Source organism: Pseudoliparis swirei, chromosome 1 (assembly GCF_029220125.1).
Source record: "Pseudoliparis swirei isolate HS2019 ecotype Mariana Trench chromosome 1, NWPU_hadal_v1, whole genome shotgun sequence".
Taxonomy (NCBI): domain Eukaryota; kingdom Metazoa; phylum Chordata; class Actinopteri; order Perciformes; family Liparidae; genus Pseudoliparis; species Pseudoliparis swirei.
Window position 1 is genome coordinate 16,196,001 of NC_079388.1, and position 19,813 is coordinate 16,215,813.

Genomic DNA, 19,813 nt, shown 5'->3' on the forward strand with positions numbered 1-19,813 from the left:
ATTTTTTATTATAATTACTGTGAAATGTATTATGTTGTCATTATGACAACACATACACACTTGCAACTGATAACACTGGCAATGATTTTTATATTTATTAGACTATTTAAAAAATAAAATAAAAAATCATGCTCCAAATAAGTGGGGGTACGGCGTACCCCCGCGTCCAACGCCCACTACACCACTGACTAGCACCCCCCCTCAGATTTCAAATTGGGCCGCGGCATTCTTGAGTTTGGGAACCGCTGTGATAGATAACTGGTCCACACCCCAATACAGTAGGTGGCGCTATTGCACCTTGTGTTGGAGCTATCTACCATCAAGCCTAAACCGAAGAAGAAGACCACAAGCGTGTGAATGGTAATGAATGATGTACTGCAGCCCGGACTCGTGGCCCGGACAACACGTGGAGAGGCGATAGGAGAATAGATGTTTCTTTAGCGAGGCACGGCGACAAAGCAAACGCGTCGCTTTCAGGATCTCGAAGGAAAAAAAAGTAGTATCGACTGTTTTTGTTGTCGACTATTTGTTTTGGAGAGTAGCTCTGACGGAAGAGTATTTTGGTGAGTTGACATTTGAAACTGTTGAGAGAGGTTGTCGGCTAGGCTAGCAAACCATGAGAAGTTGCAAACACAACAAAGTAGGACATCCGGTAAAAAATAAAAGGCTCAAAATATAAATGTGTACGAAATGCCGTGGCAGCAGATTCATATGACTGCTGGTTACATTTCTACAGTAGTCTCGTGTTAAAAAAACGGCTTAATATGCTCCTCCTATATGTGGTGTATTTGAAGTATTTCGCAGTTTTGTTTCTATGCTTTTATTATGAAAGTTTATATATAAAGCTAACCGCTTTTCTTTTGAAGTCAGTTATGGTTGCATGGAAGTTGGCGGTCTTGTGAAATGGACATATGAAGCATCTTCGCTGCGCTTCGTGTTTACAGAACGTAACTTTAGTCAGTTAGCGGTGCTTTGTTCGGCAGAAGTTTGAGTCGAGCTCGTCCACCAACGAAGACCTTTTGTTTTGTCTGTCTGATAGTAATTCTCGGACACAGCTAGACAGCTTAAAGCTTCTGGTTTTACGTTGGTGTGGTGCACTCTTAAGCATTGTCCTCCTTTAAGCATGAAAAGAGGAACCAGGAGATTCCCACCTGCTCGGTCAATACGATGTGTGTAATCCAGCGCTTCACATGTGCCAATGCTTTGTGTTCAATATAAAAAGAGTTGTTGGTTATTTTGGCTAAACAACAACATTGTTGAACTGAAACGTTATCAATCCTTATTGTATAATATGACATGTGTATAGTAAACGTATAAAAGGCTGCACACATTTGTATAAAGTATATCAATAAATGAAATATAATCTAGTGTATGGTTTAAGTCCAAAGTCCGCCCATCAAATAATTAGAAACTCAACCTTTTACTTTCAGATTTACTCCCATACTGGATGGACTACCTGTTTCTTGAAAAATCCAAACCACTAGTTTCAATTAACCGACTTACATTATTAACATATTGGTTGGTTGTTGCCATTGTAAATTATTTTTTAGTCTTTGGACTTATTGTTAAAAAATCTATTTAAAAACAACAACAAAGCACAATGGGTTTAGGGTCATGTCTGCTTTTATACCGCCATTTATTATGGTGTCCCCTTTGATTTGAATCTGTCATCTTTCCCCAGACACCAGAGCAGAATGATGAAGTACATCCTGGTGACGGGAGGAGTCATCTCGGGCATCGGCAAAGGCATCATTGCGAGCAGCGTGGGCACAATCCTGAAGTCCTGCGGCCTGCATGTCACTGCCATCAAGATCGACCCGTACATCAACATAGACGCGGGCACATTTTCACCCTATGAGCACGGTATGCCGGAGGAAACGACCGGTCCTATTGAAGGCGTTCGGAGGTAAACGCCGTGTTGTGCGTGTTTTTTTATGATCGTGTCGCGCCCGCCTTTGTCCAGGGGAAGTGTTTGTGCTGGATGACGGCGGTGAGGTGGACTTGGATCTGGGGAACTACGAACGCTTCCTCGACATCCGGTTGACCAAAGACAACAACTTGACCACCGGCAAGATCTACCAGTCGGTCATCAACAAAGAGAGGAGGGGAGACTACCTGGGGAAGACTGTGCAGGGTAAACAACCTCGGTTTGACTTTGGTCGAGGGTGCCATGCGGAAGAGAAATTATTAACAAGTATTATGTTGTCCTCTTCTCCAGTGGTGCCACACATTACAGATGCCATCCAGGAATGGGTTGTGAAACAGGCCAAAGTGCCAGTCGATGTCGATGATGTCCAACCTCAAGTGTGTGTAATAGAGGTCAGCGGAGCAGCTCATGTTATGACGGCAATAATGTGCACCCTCAAATGGCTTGTGTTCAAGATGTTTCGCACATGTTCTCGCTGCTCATATGCGTCTGCGTGTGTGCAGTTAGGGGGCACTGTGGGCGACATCGAGAGTATGCCCTTCATCGAAGCCTTCAGGCAGTTCCAGTTCAAAGTGAAGCGCGAGAACTTCTGCAACATTCACGTCAGTTTGATACCACAGGTAAGAGGGCAACACTTTCAGGTCTGACTGGTTTATATCTGGGGGGGGGGGGGGGGGCGGGGTGTCGTCTGGTCTTGCATATGGAAGTCGTTTTCCGAGTTAAGAAAGTTGATAAATTGTCTTTACTCCTCACTGCAGACAGGAGAGAGGAAGAAGAACCAGTAAAACTTCATTCTGAGCATTTTTGACGAGTTCGGACGGATTTGCGACTCTTAAGAAATACAGGCCCAGAAATGACAAATGTCCTGCATATACACCTTTAGCATTTTGAGGTATAGTTGAGTATTGTGAGTAAAGACAGAGATGCTCCTCTGACCAGTGAAGCAGGATGTAGATGGGTGTCTCCTTAAAAATAATCGCTAGTTCCTGCCTTTTAGTGCAGTTTGTTGTAGCCTTTCTCCCTTTCTGTGACCTTTTGATCCGTGCTACTGATTGCTTCAAAGTCTTGAGAATACAAATTCAGCTGTTTCTTTGAAAGGTGTTTTAGTTTTTTGTATTTAAATCCAAGCGCACGTTCGATGTTGCAGATGCACATACCTGAGGACCTCCAAACAGTCTAACATGTATGTTGTGATGTTTCCCGTTGTTCCGTCCAGCCCATTGCAACCGGGGAGCAAAAGACCAAACCAACACAGAACAGCGTCAGAGAGCTCAGAGGACTGGGTTTGTCCCCTGATCTGGTGAGTCATCGGCACGACGTCCTTCTGTTTATGGCTGCACTTCCTGTTGGATACATGTCGTTTGGTAGACCTTTTTCCTCCGAAAGAGTGTGAAACCTTTTTGAAAGCACGAGTTCAACAAGAGGTTTGAAATTCCCTTGACCAAAGTCCCGGTGACATTTTGAGTTGAGGCGGTCTGTGACATCGATGCGGTGATCTGCAGTGGCATTCAAATGCAGCGCCGTTGGTAGTGACGGCATGTGAGCCACAACTATATTTAGCTTTGTTTACATGTAGCTTTTCACGGAGTGTTAAGTAAAAAAATGTGCCCATGTTTACATTTATGCAGTATATTATAACCTAAGTTTATAAAGTTATGTCCGACTCGAGGTCATTTCAAACACTTCTGTTTAAGCCGCTATTTAAATTATTTGGAAGTGACTGTTATGTAATATACCTAATTTGCATACAATGGGATATTTTGGGCCCCAAATAAGGAATATAGTATATTGTGTTAAAAATCTTTATATATTGAAGCTTTTTCAGATTGAGTCATGTCAACTGTGAACTACTATGATTAGGAAAATGTTTAATTAAAATTGATTCAGTGACAAATTAATTTTATTGAATGAAACCTACGAAACCACTTGGTTCACAACAGGACCGGCCTCTGATCACACGCGGTCTGACATCCTCGTGACGTCATCGGGAGCTCGTTTACATGTGAAACTTACCGCGTTGGGTTGCGCGTGCCACGAAGATGCGGTCGGCTAAAGTTTCTCGTCCTTGCCGACAGATCATGTGTCGCTGCTCCACCCCTCTGGAGAACTCTGTCAAAGACAAGATCTCCATGTTCTGCCACGTAGAACCCGAACAGGTACGTCGCCGACACCGGAACACGTTTTGGCCTCGTCGATCTTTTCGGCGAGGGAGAGCATCTCGCCTCTCGCGGGGGTTCTTTAAACTCGCCGTCTCGCCGCAGGTCATCTGTGTGCACGACGTGTCGTCCATCTACAAAGTGCCGTTGCTGCTGGAGCAACAGGGCGTGATGGGCTACCTCAGCAAGAGGCTGGACATGCCCATCGGGACTCGGCCCAGGAGAATGCTGATGAAGTGGAAGGAGATGTCAGACAGGTGAGTCGTCAACAGAGGACCGTAAACTCTCTGACTTGATGGTTTCTATGGGATGAGGTCATGCTTCATGTGTTATACTGATGCAGACGTTTGTCTCCACAAGGTCCGACAGACTGCTCGAGCCCTGCTCCATCGCTCTGGTCGGAAAGTACACCAAGTTTTCCGACTCCTACGCTTCTGTCATCAAGGCGCTGGAGCACTCGGCCCTGGCCATCAGCCATAAATTGGAGATTATGGTATGTGCACGGTGTTGTTATCTCACTCTGCTGGTTATCACGTTGTCCTAAAGAGGAGCGACACCGCAGACAAACGCACAATAGAAATGCAGCAGCTGCATTAGGACCGCCCCTCATGCGGAGCCGTTGCTGATAACGCTTTTTTCAAAGTGGGAAGTCGTTGTGCTCAATTCCCAGGATGCTTTGAGTGATGTGAACAAAGGATCTAATGTTGCCATGACTACAGTAAGTCTGTGAGCTACAGCTTGAAGCTTTTTGTTCTTCATTTCTATGTTTGTTTGCCTACATTTGTTCACATTTTGGCAAATTGGTCTCCAGGACATACTGACGAATATTGCTGGATTACTTTGAGACTGAAGAAAACTTATAGTTATAAGAGGGCTTATTTTTCAAATGGGGTTTATGGAAAGAATGTGTGTATCATGTCTGAATGTGGGTGCAGTCACTTTATTACACTATCAATTGGTCCTGGTCCCACTTCCTCGGATATGAAAATGCATAAATCAAGTATGGAGTAATATGAAGAAAACAATTTAGTGTTTTCAACTCCTTTTACGAATACGCTTGTAGTTACAGAGCTCCCTCATTAAAGGGACATTTTGGGTGTTTTGTACCAGTGCTCCTCCATCGTCACTGCATCACCAATATTGGTAGCAGTCATTCATTTTGAGTGCGGTTAGAATTGCAACTTTAACCTTTGACCCGACAGAGGTCAGTGTTTTCTACATGCGCCATTTCAAGAGGAACTAGAGTTAACGCATCTCCTCTCCTCAGTACATCGACTCTACGTCGTTGGAGCTCAGCACGCTGCAGGAGGAACCGGTGAAATACCACGAGGCGTGGCAGAGACTCTGCAGAGCAGAGTGAGCGCCGAGACGACGGTTTTATTCAAGCAATACAACCTCGGCGACGATTTCGTAGCCTCATCACCCGTTTCCTCTCTGCTCTCAGTGGCATCCTGGTGCCGGGAGGTTTCGGTGTCCGAGGAACCGAAGGAAAGATTCACGCCATCAACTGGGCCAGGAAACAGAAAAAACCTTTCCTAGGTAACCGGTCCGACGAGCTTTGATTTCAAATATCCCACGTCAGACTTAATTCTGTGGGAACTGTTTCATTCAGATTGAAGATCTCTAACCGTGGACACGGCGGCCTGACTGATGCCTATGTTTCCGCAGGTGTGTGTCTTGGAATGCAGCTGGCGGTTTGTGAATTTGCCAGGAACATACTCGGCTGGACAGGTAATCTAAAGGGTCCCGTGTAGCGCTTCTGAGAGATTCATCACGCGAGTCAAGCGTGCTCTTTAGTTTCAACGCAAGCTTCCTCGTTCATCTCTAACTGATTCGGGTGAAACCGAGTACAAATAGGTGACTTTAGTTTGAACTCCAGACCCACGGGCGATCCTTAACGGAGCTCACTGATGAAGGCAAAAACTATCAATATTATTTTGTCAAACTGAAAACAAATGAGTTGGCAGAATAATACGATAACTGGTAATTAGCATTTTCCAAACTGCTTTATTAGAAACCGTTGAGGCTAAAGCCCCTCCTCCTCCTCTATGTACTGTGTGATTCTGGGCCGTCTCGGCCGAAGAACTACATCCGAGGTGATTCCTCATTTAGACGGGAGACATGTTTGTTGAACGATTGCTCGCAGCAGCCAGCGATTTTTAAATACCGCATTTGCTGTTTTCGTGTCTTTGCCTTTTTCTTTGCATTTAGATGCCAACTCAACCGAGTTTGACCCAGATTCAAAGCACCCTGTGGTAAGTACTTTTTTTTTTCTTTCTCCAGAACTAACCTAGTTTTAATCTAGATAAGTGCATTGAGCCGAGACTGTCGTGTGGAACCTCTGCAGGTGATCGACATGCCGGAACACAACCCCGGGCAGATGGGCGGAACCATGAGGCTCGGGAAGAGACGGACCATTTTCAAGACTAACAACAGCGTGCTCCGTGAGAAACCACTTCAAAGTCTGCATCCGGCCCAATGTCGGCGTGTCGTTGTGTCTGCTCCGTGCTGACGGCTCTTCTGTATTCTAGGGAAACTTTATGGAGATGTGGAATATGTGGATGAAAGGCACCGGCATCGCTTTGAAGTATGTTGACCTCCTGGGTCTATCAACCAACCTGCTGACAGTGGAGTGGGAATACATCTGTAACGTTGCTGTCCTTGTACAGGTCAATCCTGAACTCACGAGTCACTTTGAAGAGAAGGGCTTCCGCTTCGTAGGTCAAGACGTGGAAGGGGAGAGAATGGAGGTCATCGAGCTCGACGGTACGGATCAGAGTCGCTGACTTGTTTTGGGGAGGGTTCCGGTTTTTTAAAGGTTTATAATTCAACTCCAATTTTCTTTTCATCTTGTTTTTCAGATCATCCATACTTTGTCGGAGTGCAGTATCACCCAGAGTTCACCTCTCGCCCCATTAAGCCGTCCCCCCCGTACCTTGGTTTGCTGCTGGCTTCAGCCGGCAAGCTGCAGAGCTACTTACAGAAGGGCTGCCGTCTGTCTCCACGGTAACATGCGGCTTCAGATTGTTTCTACTCAAATTACGAGTACAGACTGTTTATCAGACCAGATCAATGATGACGTTCCCTTTGACACACAGGGATACCTACAGCGGCGGCAGTGGCGGCAGCACCCCGGACTTGGAGATATCGGAGTTGAAATTGCATTCCATCTCAAATGAATGACTTGTAGAAATGATGTTCACAAGGCTGTTACATTTAATACCTCAGAATACATATTGGTTTTGCCCTAGAAATGGGTGAACGACACCAAAGTCTCTCCTTGGAGTTTTTTGGAAACATTTACGCCAATCAAAGGAACCTTCACAGTATGGCTGGACCACCAGTTTAAAGCTCTAATTCCCACTGAGTTATTGTGGCCTTATTTATATCAATAAGGGACATCTCAACTTTGGAAAAGTGTTTGTTCATTTAATACAATTGCTGACATGTTAGAGGTTTATAGGATGCCATTCCTCAACATGCTTTTAAGAATGCAATAATGAATAAATACCAGAATCACAATAGTTGCCAGATGTTTTATTCAAATGACAGCATACAAGCAATCTCAACTCTGACCACATGAGTAATCAGTTATACTGAAGTGAATAAACAGTTGCATCGCTGGACCAAGACGCTCAGTCACTGGAAAGAAATGAAGTTTTTCCCTTAGGTGGTTGATCTGTCCTATATCCACTAGATTCATCCAAGTCTCAGAATGTGTATCTTTTAGCATAGTGAGTGCCTTAAGCCATCGCATTGTGAAACCTGCCATAAATAATCTTCTGATCATTAACTTTGCTGAAAAATGTTTAGAGTTGGTGTGTCATTGTTGCCTTTTTTAAAGGTTTATGAAACTCAAGCTGCCTAATGCAATAATTAATGAATACCAGGATATCAAAATAGTTGCCAGATGTTTTATTTCATTCCAATGATAGCACACACACTCTCAACTCTGACCACATGAGTTATAAAGATATAACTTCATAGCGAAGTCTGTCCGTTGCCTCCTCCTGCAACGCTGTCCCCAGACACTTTTAACTGAAGACTTTAGGCTGGGCTGCAAAAGCCACTGGAAAGAATACATACAAAGTGTTATCCCTATGAAACTTTTTTTTCCCCTAAACATATTCAACAGTTGATCTCAGTCCCATATCCGCTAGATTCATCCAACAGTCTCATGCATAGTCGTCATCATGGATCAGCATTTGGATTATTTTTATAATTGGCATAGTGCAGTCTACATACCTTCCAACCAGGGAGCCATTACAGTCCATTGGGCAAGGCCACCAGATAGATTCCTACAGTAGACCAAAAGAGAATTATTAAAACAAGATTAGAAACCAATCTGTAGGATAGTAGAGTGGTTGCAAGAAAAACTTTTCCTTGCATGCACTCATATTTAGTCCAGCTGTCCTTTCCCATAATGTATGCATGTACACTGGCATCACATCTTCCTCAAGTACTCAAAAAGAGGAGCTACACCTGCAGACAACACATTAGAGATGCAGCAACTGCATGAGGACCTCCACTCAAGTTACCTTTCAGTGAGACGGTCTCATCCAGTCACGTGTGACTCAGCCATGAGGGTCACCTGGAATAAACAAACCATTTAGTAAGTTTTGTAAATCAAAAACTACTTTATGACAAATAAGTACGGGAAAGTGTGGCTCAGTAGAAAAATGTCTGTCATGAATTCTCAGTGAGGGCAAGTTTGTAATCATAGCCAGGACTCATTAAAAATGCAGTTTAGAAAGTACCTTCAGGTGATGTAATCTTCATGTCCCACCCTTCCACGTGCTCCCATTCCTGCAGAAAGAAGTACAGTTTAGCACTTTCCTAAAAATAAACTACCGAATAGTTCAATAATCCATGTCATTTAGTCCAGCTGTCCTTTCCCATTATGTTGCTTTAAACAGTTACTTCAAACTGAACAGCGACCGTCGGTAAAGTTTTCCTCTTGGCTCACAGTTGACCGATCAGTGCTACTGGAGAGCACGAACGGCTTCGATAGGAGCCGCTTGAGGAGAAACGGGATGACGTAGTGAATAAACATACCTGCATCCTGCACAGAGAGCCATGAGCAGTCAGGTGGAGCTGCTGCTGCTTCAGGAGGAACCTGACGAGAAACTACATGTTTTTGGAGGAGTCCCTGCCACGTGGTTCCCACGTTAGCCTCAAGCCAACATTAACCGAGGAATGAAGCTTTGCTGTTCTCCTCCCGGAAGCTTGGTAAAGGAAGAGAGGGTCCCGTGACCTTTATATACGCTTGCGCCGAGCAGCTCACCCATTGCATGACGGGATATGTAGTTTTTATACGAGATTGGGGAATCCTTACTTTATTTTAGATTTGTTGTGACTGAGACACATTGAAAACAAGGGAAACAGTTGTTTTAATTAATGTTCACAGTTATATATGTGAATAATTAGGTATAAAGAGTGTGTATAAAGAGATAAATATACTGTACGGTCATAGCCTGATCTCTTTTAACCTACTTCAGAATCACAGACAGCAATCTGCCTGCCACCACTGATCTGGCTCTTACCGTTTTGAAATAACAACTATTTTAGACTAAATATTGCTCTTCCATATCATGCTTGTGCATGATATTCCTACAAATAAAAATAAGATGATTTACGGCTAAATTAGGGCTTGTATGTCGGTGCAGAGGTGTTTATTGCTGTAGGAGAGCATAGTAGGTGAATCTATCACAAGATTGTATTTCTCTTCTTCCTGAGCAGGAGCAATAACACAATGAACACATCTCTCTATTGTTATAACTCAGCTATAATTCAGAATACACATCAGAGTTGTCTTCATGGCCCGTGTTATCCAGCCAGGGGGACACATTAGCCAAGTGAAAAGTTTTAGTCTTCAACAGAAGACCATACAACACTGACTTGGTTTCATGGGATGAGGTCATGTTTCAAATGTTATACCTGATGCAGATGTTCATCTCCACAGGTCAGACTGCTCGAGCACTGCTCCATAGCTTTGGTCGGAAAGTACACCAAGCTTTCCGACTCCTACGCTTGTCGAGGCGCTGGAGCACTCAGCCCTGGCAATCGTCCATAAATTGGAGGTTATGGTATGCACCGTATTGTTATCACATTTTACTAGTCTTCAAAAAGAGAAGTGACAATAAACTATTCACCCAAAAGGCAAGGGACATCAAACTAAATTTCAACATGCTTCCCCTCAAAGGGTCAGTGGCAACACTATAATTGTAACTCCACCCGAACAGTCTGGTTTATTTGAGTAAACATTGTACATGCATTTCTATAGATCTAAACATGCAAATTTGTTACAATATAAATCCATTGATTTAGGGTTAAGAACCACAATGTGCAATAAAAGGCACATTACATTAACTTTGTCCAAAGCTTTCAGTTGAAGGACATAACTCTGATGAGCTGCTAATGTGACAACTATTCTGGCTGCTGGATTTTTTTTGCACATGCAAGACCATTGGTGATGTTGTACCTTCAGGACATGGCATTATGAAACCTGTGCCATAGTAACCTTGTGAGCATTAACTTTACAACATTTTTCTTTAGTTAGTGTACCATTGTTGCCTTGTTAAAGGTTTATGAAAGTCAAACTGCCTTCTCTAAACATGTAATGTTCTGTTTAAAAACGCAATATTGAATGAATACCAGGATCTCAAACTAGTCGGAAGGTGTTTTATTTCATTCCAATCACAGCACACTCAACTCTGACCACACGAGTTAAACTTCATCTTCTTGGTGCAGTGTGTCCCACACCATCAGACTGTCATACTGCACAGCAGTCAGTCACCGTTGCCTCTTCCAGCTGGCCCCAGACACCTTCAACTGAAGACTTTAGGCTGGGCTGCAAAAGCCTCTGGAGAGAATACATGAAAAGTTTTAGCCCAAAGAAACTATTTTTCTCCTGAACATATTCAACAGTTGATCTCAGTTCCATATCCGCTAGATTCATCCAACAGTCTCAGGCATAGTCGTCATCATAGATCAGCATGTGTAATATGTCTAAATAATTAGTAGTGCAGTCTGCATACCTTCCAACCAGGGAGACATTACAGTCCATTGGGCAAGGCCACCAGTCGAGCCCAGATTGATTCCTATAGAACAAAAACATATTTAACAGTATTCAACATTAAAGCTTGTAAAACAAAATGTAGGATAGTTGAGTGGTTGCAAGCAGCATGAAAAGGCCACAGCAGTCAAAGGCCACCCTTTATTTTTCTTGCATGCACTTGGAGAACCTAGAGCTACAAACAAGCCCCGGTCCTTAGGATAGCACGCTTTGATGTTCTCCAGACTGCTAATAAAAAGTTACCTTTCAGTGAGACGATCTCATCCAGTCACTTGAGTCAGCCATGAGGGTCACCTGGAATAAACAACGATTTGTTCATTTTTGTAAATCAAAAACTACTTTATGAAAAATAAGTATGGGCAAGAGTGGCTCAGTATAAAAATATCTCAATCATGAATTCTCAGTGAGGGCAAGTTTGTAATCATAGCCAGAGCGTCTTTATATAAAAGATGTAGTTTAGAAAGTACCTTCAGGTGATGTAATCTTCATGTCCCACCCTTCCACGTGCTCCCATTCCTGCAGAATTGAGTACAATTTAGCACTAGTTCATTAATCCATATCTTTTAGTCCAGCTGTCCTTTCCCATTATGTTGCTTTAAACAGTTACTTCAAACTGAACAGCGACCGTCGGTGAAGTTTTCCTCTTGGCTCACAGTTGACCGATCAGTGCTACTGGAGAGCACGAACGGCTTCGATAGGAGCCGCTTGAGGAGAAACGGGATGACGTAGTGAAGGCAATAAACATACCTGCATCCTACACGGAGCGCCATGAGCAGTCAGGTCGAGCTGCTGCTGCTTCAGGAGGAACCTGTCGAGAAACATGGTAAGTCAATGCATATTCCAGTGCAGTAGAAGTTAAGAGTTCAGTCAGGACTTTTTATTGCCTTGTTGCGTATTTAAAATGTGGGTTCCCGGTTTAAATGAGACGTTAAGCACAGTGGTGTATAATGCCAAATTATCTTATACTCGTCTGAAGGACGGTTTTGAGAGAAAGTGCCACGTGGTTTATAAGTTAGCATCAAGCTAGCAGCACACTTTAACCGGGCAATGAGGCTAAGCCCTATAACATTTAGCATTAAATAATAAAAAACAAGCGGGCACAATGCACACATTAATGGATTGTATAATATAACTATGCTTTCATCTTAGAAGAGTCATGTTACTTGCTTTACGTTCCATCAGTAGTGCACAGAAGCTACAGAAGCTAACATCAAATAGCGTTAGCTCAAGTAATTGGCCAATATCTTAACATAAATATAATATACTCCTTTACAAACACGCGTAAGCGAACATATCGGTTATCAACATGCCACTTAAGTGTACGTAAAGCTGAATAGTTGAACTCTTACCAGAGGTGGCGGATTGCCGCGGTGGCCTCCTCGGGGAAGCTTTGAAGAGGAAGAGACTGAGGAGGCCGTGCTGTGGCCTTATATACTCTGGCGCCGAGCTGCCGCCCGCTGATTGGTCCGCCAAGCTCACGTGGGCTCCCTTTACATGACGGGACATGTAGTTTTCTAATACACGTTTTTAGGGAATCCTTCCTTTCTTTATAGATTTGTTGTGACTTAGACACATTAATACCAAGATAAACAGATTTTTGTATTTTCCCTTTTCAAAGAAAGAGATACACGTGAACAATTATGTATAAAGAGAGAAATATACTGCAGTCCGGTGATGGCCTGATCTCTTTTAACCTACTTCAGAACCACGGACAGCAAACCTGCCTTCCACCACCCGGCCCTTACGGTTTTAAGATAACAACTCTATCATACTAAAACTATTGCTTCTACATATCATGTTTGTATACATGACATTCCTACAGCAAAAAATAAGCTGATTTATTGCTAAATTGGGGCTTGTGCGTCGGTTTAAAATTCCTTTTCGGTTTATCTACCATTGAAATCGCACAATTGCCTAATTCACGAGTGCAGGAGGGTTTATTGCCGTCGTAGAGCAAAGCAGGTGAATAGATCACATGATTGCCGAGGTCCGTGCACCGCGCGCCTCTTCCTCCTGAGCAGAAGGCAAGGCAGCAGCAGCAGGAGCAGCGCGGCTTCATGTAAACACGCCGCCCACCGGGCTTTGTTTCACACACACGCACGCACACGCAGTCCGCTGGTATCCCTCTTTTCTCCAGTCATGCTATGGATATTTTGTGGCAATACCAGTTCAGAATCATCTTGCTCGGGGATTCCACGGTGGGGAAGTCGTCGCTGCTGAAACGCTTCACGGACGGAATCTACAGCGATGTGGCGGACCCGACGGTCGGGGTGGATTTCTATGCCCGCTCGCTCGACATCGAACCCGGGGTGAAGATAAAGCTGCAGCTCTGGGACACGGCCGGTCAGGAACGATTCAGGTACACGCGTAACGGAATCAAAAAATCACAGCTCACACACACACACACACACACACAATGTATCCGGGGTTTAATCTTCACCGAGGAGACGTTTGAGGTGGAATAACGGAGAGGCCTTGGGTTCGCTGTCGTGTGTTTCTGCTGCTATTGTAAAGCATGAAACCCCCCTTTTAAATCACATGAAGGCTGTTTCGTCGCTCTTTGTGATGTGGAGTCAGTGGAGAAAAAGGGTCAGGTGGAGATTATATATAGGCCTCGATCCTATGATGTCCTGGCCTATATAATAACACTGAAAATGGAGCTGCATCATTGCATTCATTCACGGGTGATGGGCAGCCTCATATTTAGGCCCCGGTTTGATTCAATGAGATCCTGACTCCACGGTCTCCCACACTAGGATGTCAACTCTATTCTCAAATTCATTATTTTGTTATTATTGTTGGCATTCATCTGCCCTGTTGCTTGTTCTGTTTCGTGTGTTCTTGCTGTCAGGGATAATTTCCTTTAAAGCCCTTCTGTGCGTGTGAAGCAGCTCGGCTCTTATAGCTTTCCCTTTTGAAGGCACATCTTCAGAGGGTGTTTTCCTCCAGGCTTCACCACACTTTCACGTATGTCTTATTATAACTGACTAGGAGAAGTGTTCTGTTGAATCAATCAGCATTTTTTAAACCACCATGTGCCACAGATTAGGATTTGTGTGAATCTGGGTAAGACTGGGGGGGGGGGCAACGGCTCTGTGCCAGAGACCTTTAGCGGGGTTTGAGGTCATTTGATTCATTTTAATTAAATTGAGCTCAATTCAATTATGCCATTCCTCCCCAGCCATGCATGTAATTATCTCATGTTGAGGCCCCTATAAAGGTATCATGTGTCAAAATATACTTCAAATACACTTATTAGCCTATTTAATGAATGCAAATGCTGAAATATATTGACGTTAGTAAAACGTGGCACACGGCAAACCTGATATTTCACTGCAGAACAATAACAACAGAGAGGGACAGGCAGTTTGTGTATGGCCTAAATATACCATGACTGATATTTTCAAATGCTGTGTCATTTCAGTGTTCATCATTCATTGACCTGAAAGACTTCTTCTGTGGGTCGAGGGTGCAGTAACTACCATAAACATAGTCCGCTAGAGGAGACTTGACCGCTCTTATATCACTTCAGACTTCTTTCTACTGACTTGAGGCCTGCTTTGAAAACAAAGCCAGACTTGACAGCCTCAGTCAGAATAGTGGAACATCAGAGGTGTCCAACATGTTCAAAAGTGTCTTCATCCAGATGAGTTAGCTTTGAATCCCTAACATGTCATTCATCTGTGTACCCACCAGGTCCATCACAACATCCTACTACCGTAACTCCGTGGGCGGGCTCCTCGTCTTCGACCTCACCATTCGCAAGACCTTTGACCACGTGAGGGAGTGGCACAAGGAGGTGAGTGAGCACATCCTGCCCCACCACATGGTCTACATCCTCATCGGCCACAAGAGCGACCTCAACAAGGACCGCGCGGTGAGCCGCGACGAGGCGGAGGATCTGGCGGCCGAGCTGGGCATCCGCTACGTGGAGACGTCGGCCAAGTGCAACGTCAACGTGGACCGGACCTTCGAGCTGCTGACGAAGGACATCTACGAGCTGATGAAGATGGGAGAGATCGTGACCCGCGACGGCTGGGACGGGGTCAAGAGCGGCCTCTCGGCGAAGGTCCTCTACCCGGCCGCCGAGGACGAGGAGCTGGCGACCGCCGTCCCCGAAAGGGGCTGCCACTGCTGACTGTGAACGCTCTGTGTGTCCAAACACTGTCCCGTCACACCAAGAGTTCACCCCGTCTCACAGCCGTCCATCGAAACCAAGTCACCCAGGCTCAGCACCCACGTGATCTCACCACCCATCACTTCCTCACCTTGTGCGTCGTGCCCTCCCCGTACGTGGGTTCTTCTCACAACCGGGGTTCTTTTCTAATCAGGGGGGGGCATTGTATACCCAAATGTGTAATCTTAACAGGCACGTTTTTCTTTCTTTTTTCCTCTTAAGCCATGCGGTGCAGCATGAGCTGAGCTGTTTTGGGCCATGTTGGGTTCGGGTGACACACGCGTGTGCAGAGGGGATCAGATCATAGTTCTTAGAGATTTGCCAATACTGCTTTTCACAGCCCTGGAGCCAGTGGACTGCTGATTATACAGAGGACACGGGTACATTTCACAGAGCACTGTTGTGGTTTTCTATCCGTCCAAGTTTGTGCGATGCTTTGTCTGCAATCATTTGTGACTGTACTATTGTAAATAATAGTGAACTCTATAAAGATGAAAGCTATTTGATTGATAGTGTGAATGGAGACATGTGCACTCTTCAATAAGTGTCACCATATTTTATCAGTGTGCTCCTCCTGCTACTGTAAGCTGTATGTGCACGAAGGCCAAACTGACTTAAACATGTCTGTGAATAGATGAATAATGCTTCTGTCAAAAAAATAAAAATAGATTAAGATGTGGATATAAAGACCGGCCATTGTAATTTAGAGTAGGTGGCTTCTATATCATAGCATCGACAGGAGGAAGACATCAAGTGTTTTGTCATCACATCTTTAATGACCTCATCAACAGCAGGAAAGATGCACACAAAAAAGAAGAAGGAAGTTTTAACTTCACCCGCGGCTGTTTGTAGCTTAGGGCAAACAGCTGTTTCTTTTGTTTAAAGCTTAAATTCACAAAAATAAAAATATTATTCCAGTCAGCCCTGAGCCGATGACGGATGCCAACTCATTCAATCCATATGTGGTTACGTGTGCTGCTTGTGTGGGGCTGTACTTTACTCTGTGATCCAGAGGCGTCAGAAGGGAATTTTGGTTTATGTTTTATTGAGAGAAGTCAGCCCTAAAAGTACAAAAACTATGAACAAGCTTAGGGTGTCACGTTACCATAGCAGCATACACTGCAAAGACTACTTTACATTTCTTTTAGCAATGATTATTGCAGCCCTCAAACCCACTGCATGACATGAAACCTCAGCACCCTGATCGGGTTATGGCAAATAAACTTTTGCCGTACGTCGTTTCCCCTCTCACTCATATTTACTGACTGAGAAAATGTTTGATTTGATCATTTTTAGGGCCTTTGAAGAATATCTTAACATTTTGTGACGTAGGCATTCACGCTGTCTTTACAAGAGGTGGATAAGAAAATTGATATCTGTCTTATTTTTGTGCGTTAAGCCTCATCAGCCTAGCATAGCATCAGGACTGAGGGTTAACAGCCTGATCTCCTACAGCTCCAGCAGCTCAAGAATAAACACATTGTATTTGTATCTTGAGTTTTTTTTATTCTGGACACAAACAGAAATCTAACTAAGAACGGTCACTCGGTAGAGCGCATACCTTTGCATATCACAAGATTGGGCATTGAATTATGAACATGTTGGCATTAGTTGCATGCCAATTGGATAAAAATTGACCGCGCTATGGTAAAAATAAGATGTTGACCTTTTCATGACCTTGACCTTTGACCCGATCGATCCCAAAATCTAATCAAATGGTCCACGGATAATAACCAATCATCCCACCAAATTTCATGCGATTCGGTTTAATACTTTTTGACTTATGCGAATAACACGCATACAAATACACGGCGATCAAAACATAACCGTCCGCATTTTCAATGCGAAGGTAATAACAGCGTATGGTGCTGCGTTGACTTCCCGGTGTCAGACACATGAGTGAGGTTGCCAAGTGCCGAGTGTGGTTTTGTTTGTGCACAAATTAAACAAACGGGATACATCGTGGTATTTAAAGGTTTTTATAAATGTGTTTAAATCTCTGCTTCCAGCCTTCAGGCTAGTCCCCTTCCTATGTATTCCTATGTACTTAATGCACAGACATGAGCCTCGTATCAATCAACTTTCTCAAAGACAGCAACTCAGCGTATTTACTGAAATGTTTAAATAAGTCCTTACAGCTATAAACATGCTAGTGAGGACTTTGTATTTTTGTATTTGATTTGTCAGTGTTGTTGTGTGTTGTGTATGCATGTGTGTTGTATATTTACATATATATTTTGTTTTGTATTTTACTTGTATTTTACTTGTATACTTCTATATCTTTCATCCCTGTTTCTTATATTTTGTGTTTTGTTTTTATTCTTGTGTGTTGCTGCTACTGTCACGACAAATTTCCCCTTGGGGATTAATAAAGTATATATCTATCTATCTATTTCATTGGAAGGGCGCTATGCATCGAAATCTAACTAAATGTCATTTTAACATCCAAAATCCCCATTTGACAACCAGCCTGACTGTGTTTATTGCTCCAGCCTTTCTCACGTTTTCCTCTCATCTGAACACGGTTGAATTGTACATTAATTGTTTGAAGTTGTGTGTTAAAACTGTTTTTCCGACAGCATAACAAACCGTGACCATCCTGTGTAATGACCATGATAATGATGGTGGCCAACCTACAGTCCAGAGCCAGCCTTTCTCTCACTGTCATCTTAAAGGAGGAGTTCCACATTTTGGGAAATACATTTATTTGCTTTCTTAGATGAGAAGATCGATAGCACTCTCGTTGAAACATCTTCGCTGTCCACAACGTGGCTGCAGCCACACATTTAGTCTCTAGAGAAAGAACATATGTGAGGGAATTTCCCAAAATGTTGGACTGTGTCTTTAATGGTGCATTTTTTATGTTGTTCACAGAAATGATGATGAAACCAACCTGATAGGGCTTCTGTACCAGATGCTACATAGCACAGAACTGTTCAGCTCTTGATCCCTATGGTCACATTTCACAGCTTTACTGAATAAATGTTATTTATTTGATATTTGATGTGATTTTATTGCTTGGTTACAAAAATAAATAGATGTACAATTAATGATGTTTGGACTCAATGTTTGTTTGTTGTTGTCTTTTTAACTATAGGGTTTGGTACAGAGGATTAACGCAACTTTTATTCGTTATTCTGATGTATTAAATAACCATTATTATCCTATTATCCAAAACAATAGTTACATTTTAGGCCTGATCAGATTTAGTTGTTGATAGGGAGATATTTCTATAATCAGGTTCAATGGGAAAGAAAGAAATTATACAAACACAGATTAAATAGGTTGTCCATACCAGCTTGGGAGCCCTAGTTTGACTATAAATGACATCTAAATTAAATGTGTTTTATATGCTGACAGTGTAGTTGTATCTAGCATATGATGTATCAAGTTTATGATGAGTCTATGATGACTATAATTAATGATATTTGCAATTATATCACCATTTTTTTTTATAGCAGCATTAATTCCTCGCTTCTGTGTCTCCAGAGGTGTTCAGGGTTGTATTTCAGAATCTGGTATTTTTCTCCATACAAAAAAAGTGTATACTTATAACTACAACCAATTCCACAAGGATTAACTAACTCTGACATTATTTTAGAGGAAACATAAAATAAAATTTGACAACAGAATGCTAATGGTAGAAAGGAATTTCCCCTTATATAGAAAACTATATGATTGCATTTGTTTAAGGGATACAACAGCTGGAGATTCAGATATGAGCTAAAACTTTATTATTTCTAAAATATGTACATCTGTTTTTCTATTATATTATATTATATGTGGATTAAGATTGATTAAGAGAGTTATTTATTGATGAACTAAATATCTCTTTTAACCTACAATAAATATTTTCATGGGTTTACTGAACGCAACACCAGTTCGAAGAGCGCTTAGCAAATGAGGGTCAACCATTTTATTTAGCCACGCCCTTATATTACCCAGCATGCTCTTCGATTGCCCATTTTATACATTCAACTCTGTTACAATTCCGACAATAATATATAATTTACCCTACATCTAAAATCAGAATATATGTTGTGCATGGGCACTTCTCAACTCACAAATAAACGTGTACACGCAGTTAACATATAATCTATCATACCTCTGAGTGAGGTCCGTGTTGCCATAGGTGACTTAGTGGGATGTTCAAAGAACTCGTTAAAAAGGGCTTCTGCTATGTTTGGCACAGGAGGGGTGGGGATAAACCACTCCTTCTGCGGAATCGCTATCAAGAGATTTCGGAAGCATAATTTTTAACCCAGGGGCTGCTAGTGACCACTTGTCCTGGCGCTCCGTCTTCACGTGTTTAAAGAAAATAATATTAGCAACATAATAAATCAGTTCTACTGTAATATCCCTCAGACTTTAACGTTACACTGTCCGGAACGAGCTCGGTGGTGATTCTCACGTTAAGCAGGCGGGAGATCACCGAGCTGCGCGATGTTGTCAACTCTTCGAGTAAAAATTGGCAACTT

At 43.0% G+C, this 19,813-nt stretch overlaps 2 protein-coding genes, 2 long non-coding RNA genes and 5 other non-coding genes across 9 annotated transcripts; 3 read left to right on the plus strand and 6 right to left on the minus strand.

Annotated features, from left to right (window-relative positions):
* The first annotated feature begins 401 nt into the window (after positions 1–401).
* Positions 402–7,605, plus strand: ctps1a (CTP synthase 1a). Its single transcript, XM_056418892.1, has 18 exons — positions 402–563; positions 1,682–1,863; positions 1,964–2,134; positions 2,219–2,319; positions 2,431–2,547; positions 3,144–3,227; positions 4,003–4,083; positions 4,189–4,340; positions 4,444–4,576; positions 5,351–5,439; positions 5,528–5,622; positions 5,752–5,814; positions 6,295–6,338; positions 6,431–6,527; positions 6,615–6,670; positions 6,753–6,849; positions 6,945–7,089; positions 7,182–7,605. Exons 2-18 carry the CDS (start codon positions 1,695–1,697, stop codon positions 7,264–7,266), a joined length of 1,779 nt encoding a protein of 592 aa, XP_056274867.1. The 5' UTR covers positions 402–563; positions 1,682–1,694; the 3' UTR covers positions 7,267–7,605.
* Positions 7,606–7,983: 378 nt separating this feature from the next.
* Positions 7,984–9,873, minus strand: LOC130196618 (uncharacterized). Its single transcript, XR_008832276.1, has 5 exons — positions 9,139–9,873; positions 8,841–8,889; positions 8,622–8,674; positions 8,329–8,381; positions 7,984–8,152 (listed from the first exon to the last, which is right to left on the minus strand). It is a non-coding gene; the product is annotated as an uncharacterized LOC130196618 (long non-coding RNA).
* LOC130199205 (small nucleolar RNA SNORD99) lies at positions 8,217–8,286 on the minus strand. Its single transcript, XR_008832783.1, has one exon. It is a non-coding gene; the product is annotated as a small nucleolar RNA SNORD99 (small nucleolar RNA).
* LOC130199139 (small nucleolar RNA SNORA16B/SNORA16A family) lies at positions 8,967–9,102 on the minus strand. Its single transcript, XR_008832763.1, has one exon. It is a non-coding gene; the product is annotated as a small nucleolar RNA SNORA16B/SNORA16A family (small nucleolar RNA).
* Positions 9,874–10,750: 877 nt separating the features above from the next.
* LOC130194538 (uncharacterized) lies at positions 10,751–12,555 on the minus strand. Its single transcript, XR_008831871.1, has 6 exons — positions 12,508–12,555; positions 11,906–11,966; positions 11,626–11,674; positions 11,402–11,452; positions 11,121–11,183; positions 10,751–10,945 (listed from the first exon to the last, which is right to left on the minus strand). It is a non-coding gene; the product is annotated as an uncharacterized LOC130194538 (long non-coding RNA).
* LOC130199161 (small nucleolar RNA SNORA44) lies at positions 11,236–11,369 on the minus strand. The gene has a single exon (XR_008832770.1). It is a non-coding gene; the product is annotated as a small nucleolar RNA SNORA44 (small nucleolar RNA).
* Positions 11,729–11,864, minus strand: LOC130199140 (small nucleolar RNA SNORA16B/SNORA16A family). Its single transcript, XR_008832764.1, has one exon. It is a non-coding gene; the product is annotated as a small nucleolar RNA SNORA16B/SNORA16A family (small nucleolar RNA).
* A 661-nt stretch (positions 12,556–13,216) lies between the features above and the next one.
* rab42a (RAB42, member RAS oncogene family a) lies at positions 13,217–18,388 on the plus strand. Its single transcript, XM_056414624.1, has 2 exons — positions 13,217–13,517; positions 14,855–18,388. The coding sequence occupies exons 1-2, from the start codon at positions 13,303–13,305 to the stop codon at positions 15,294–15,296; spliced, it is 657 nt and encodes a 218-aa protein (XP_056270599.1). The 5' UTR covers positions 13,217–13,302; the 3' UTR covers positions 15,297–18,388.
* Positions 18,389–19,498: 1,110 nt separating this feature from the next.
* LOC130199189 (U11 spliceosomal RNA) lies at positions 19,499–19,633 on the plus strand. Its single transcript, XR_008832777.1, has one exon. It is a non-coding gene; the product is annotated as a U11 spliceosomal RNA (small nuclear RNA).
* The last annotated feature ends 180 nt before the right edge of the window (positions 19,634–19,813 follow it).

Coding starts and splice junctions, on each gene's coding strand:
- ctps1a (XM_056418892.1), top strand. CDS start 1,695: ATGATGAAGTACATCCTGGTGACGGGAGGAGTCATCTCGGGCATCGGC. Junction 2,548..3,143: donor ACGTCAGTTTGATACCACAG/GTAAGAGGGCAA, acceptor TGTTCCGTCCAG/CCCATTGCAACCGGGGAGCA. Junction 3,228..4,002: donor TGGGTTTGTCCCCTGATCTG/GTGAGTCATCGG, acceptor CCTTGCCGACAG/ATCATGTGTCGCTGCTCCAC.
- rab42a (XM_056414624.1), top strand. CDS start 13,303: ATGGATATTTTGTGGCAATACCAGTTCAGAATCATCTTGCTCGGGGAT. Junction 13,518..14,854: donor GCCGGTCAGGAACGATTCAG/GTACACGCGTAA, acceptor TGTACCCACCAG/GTCCATCACAACATCCTACT.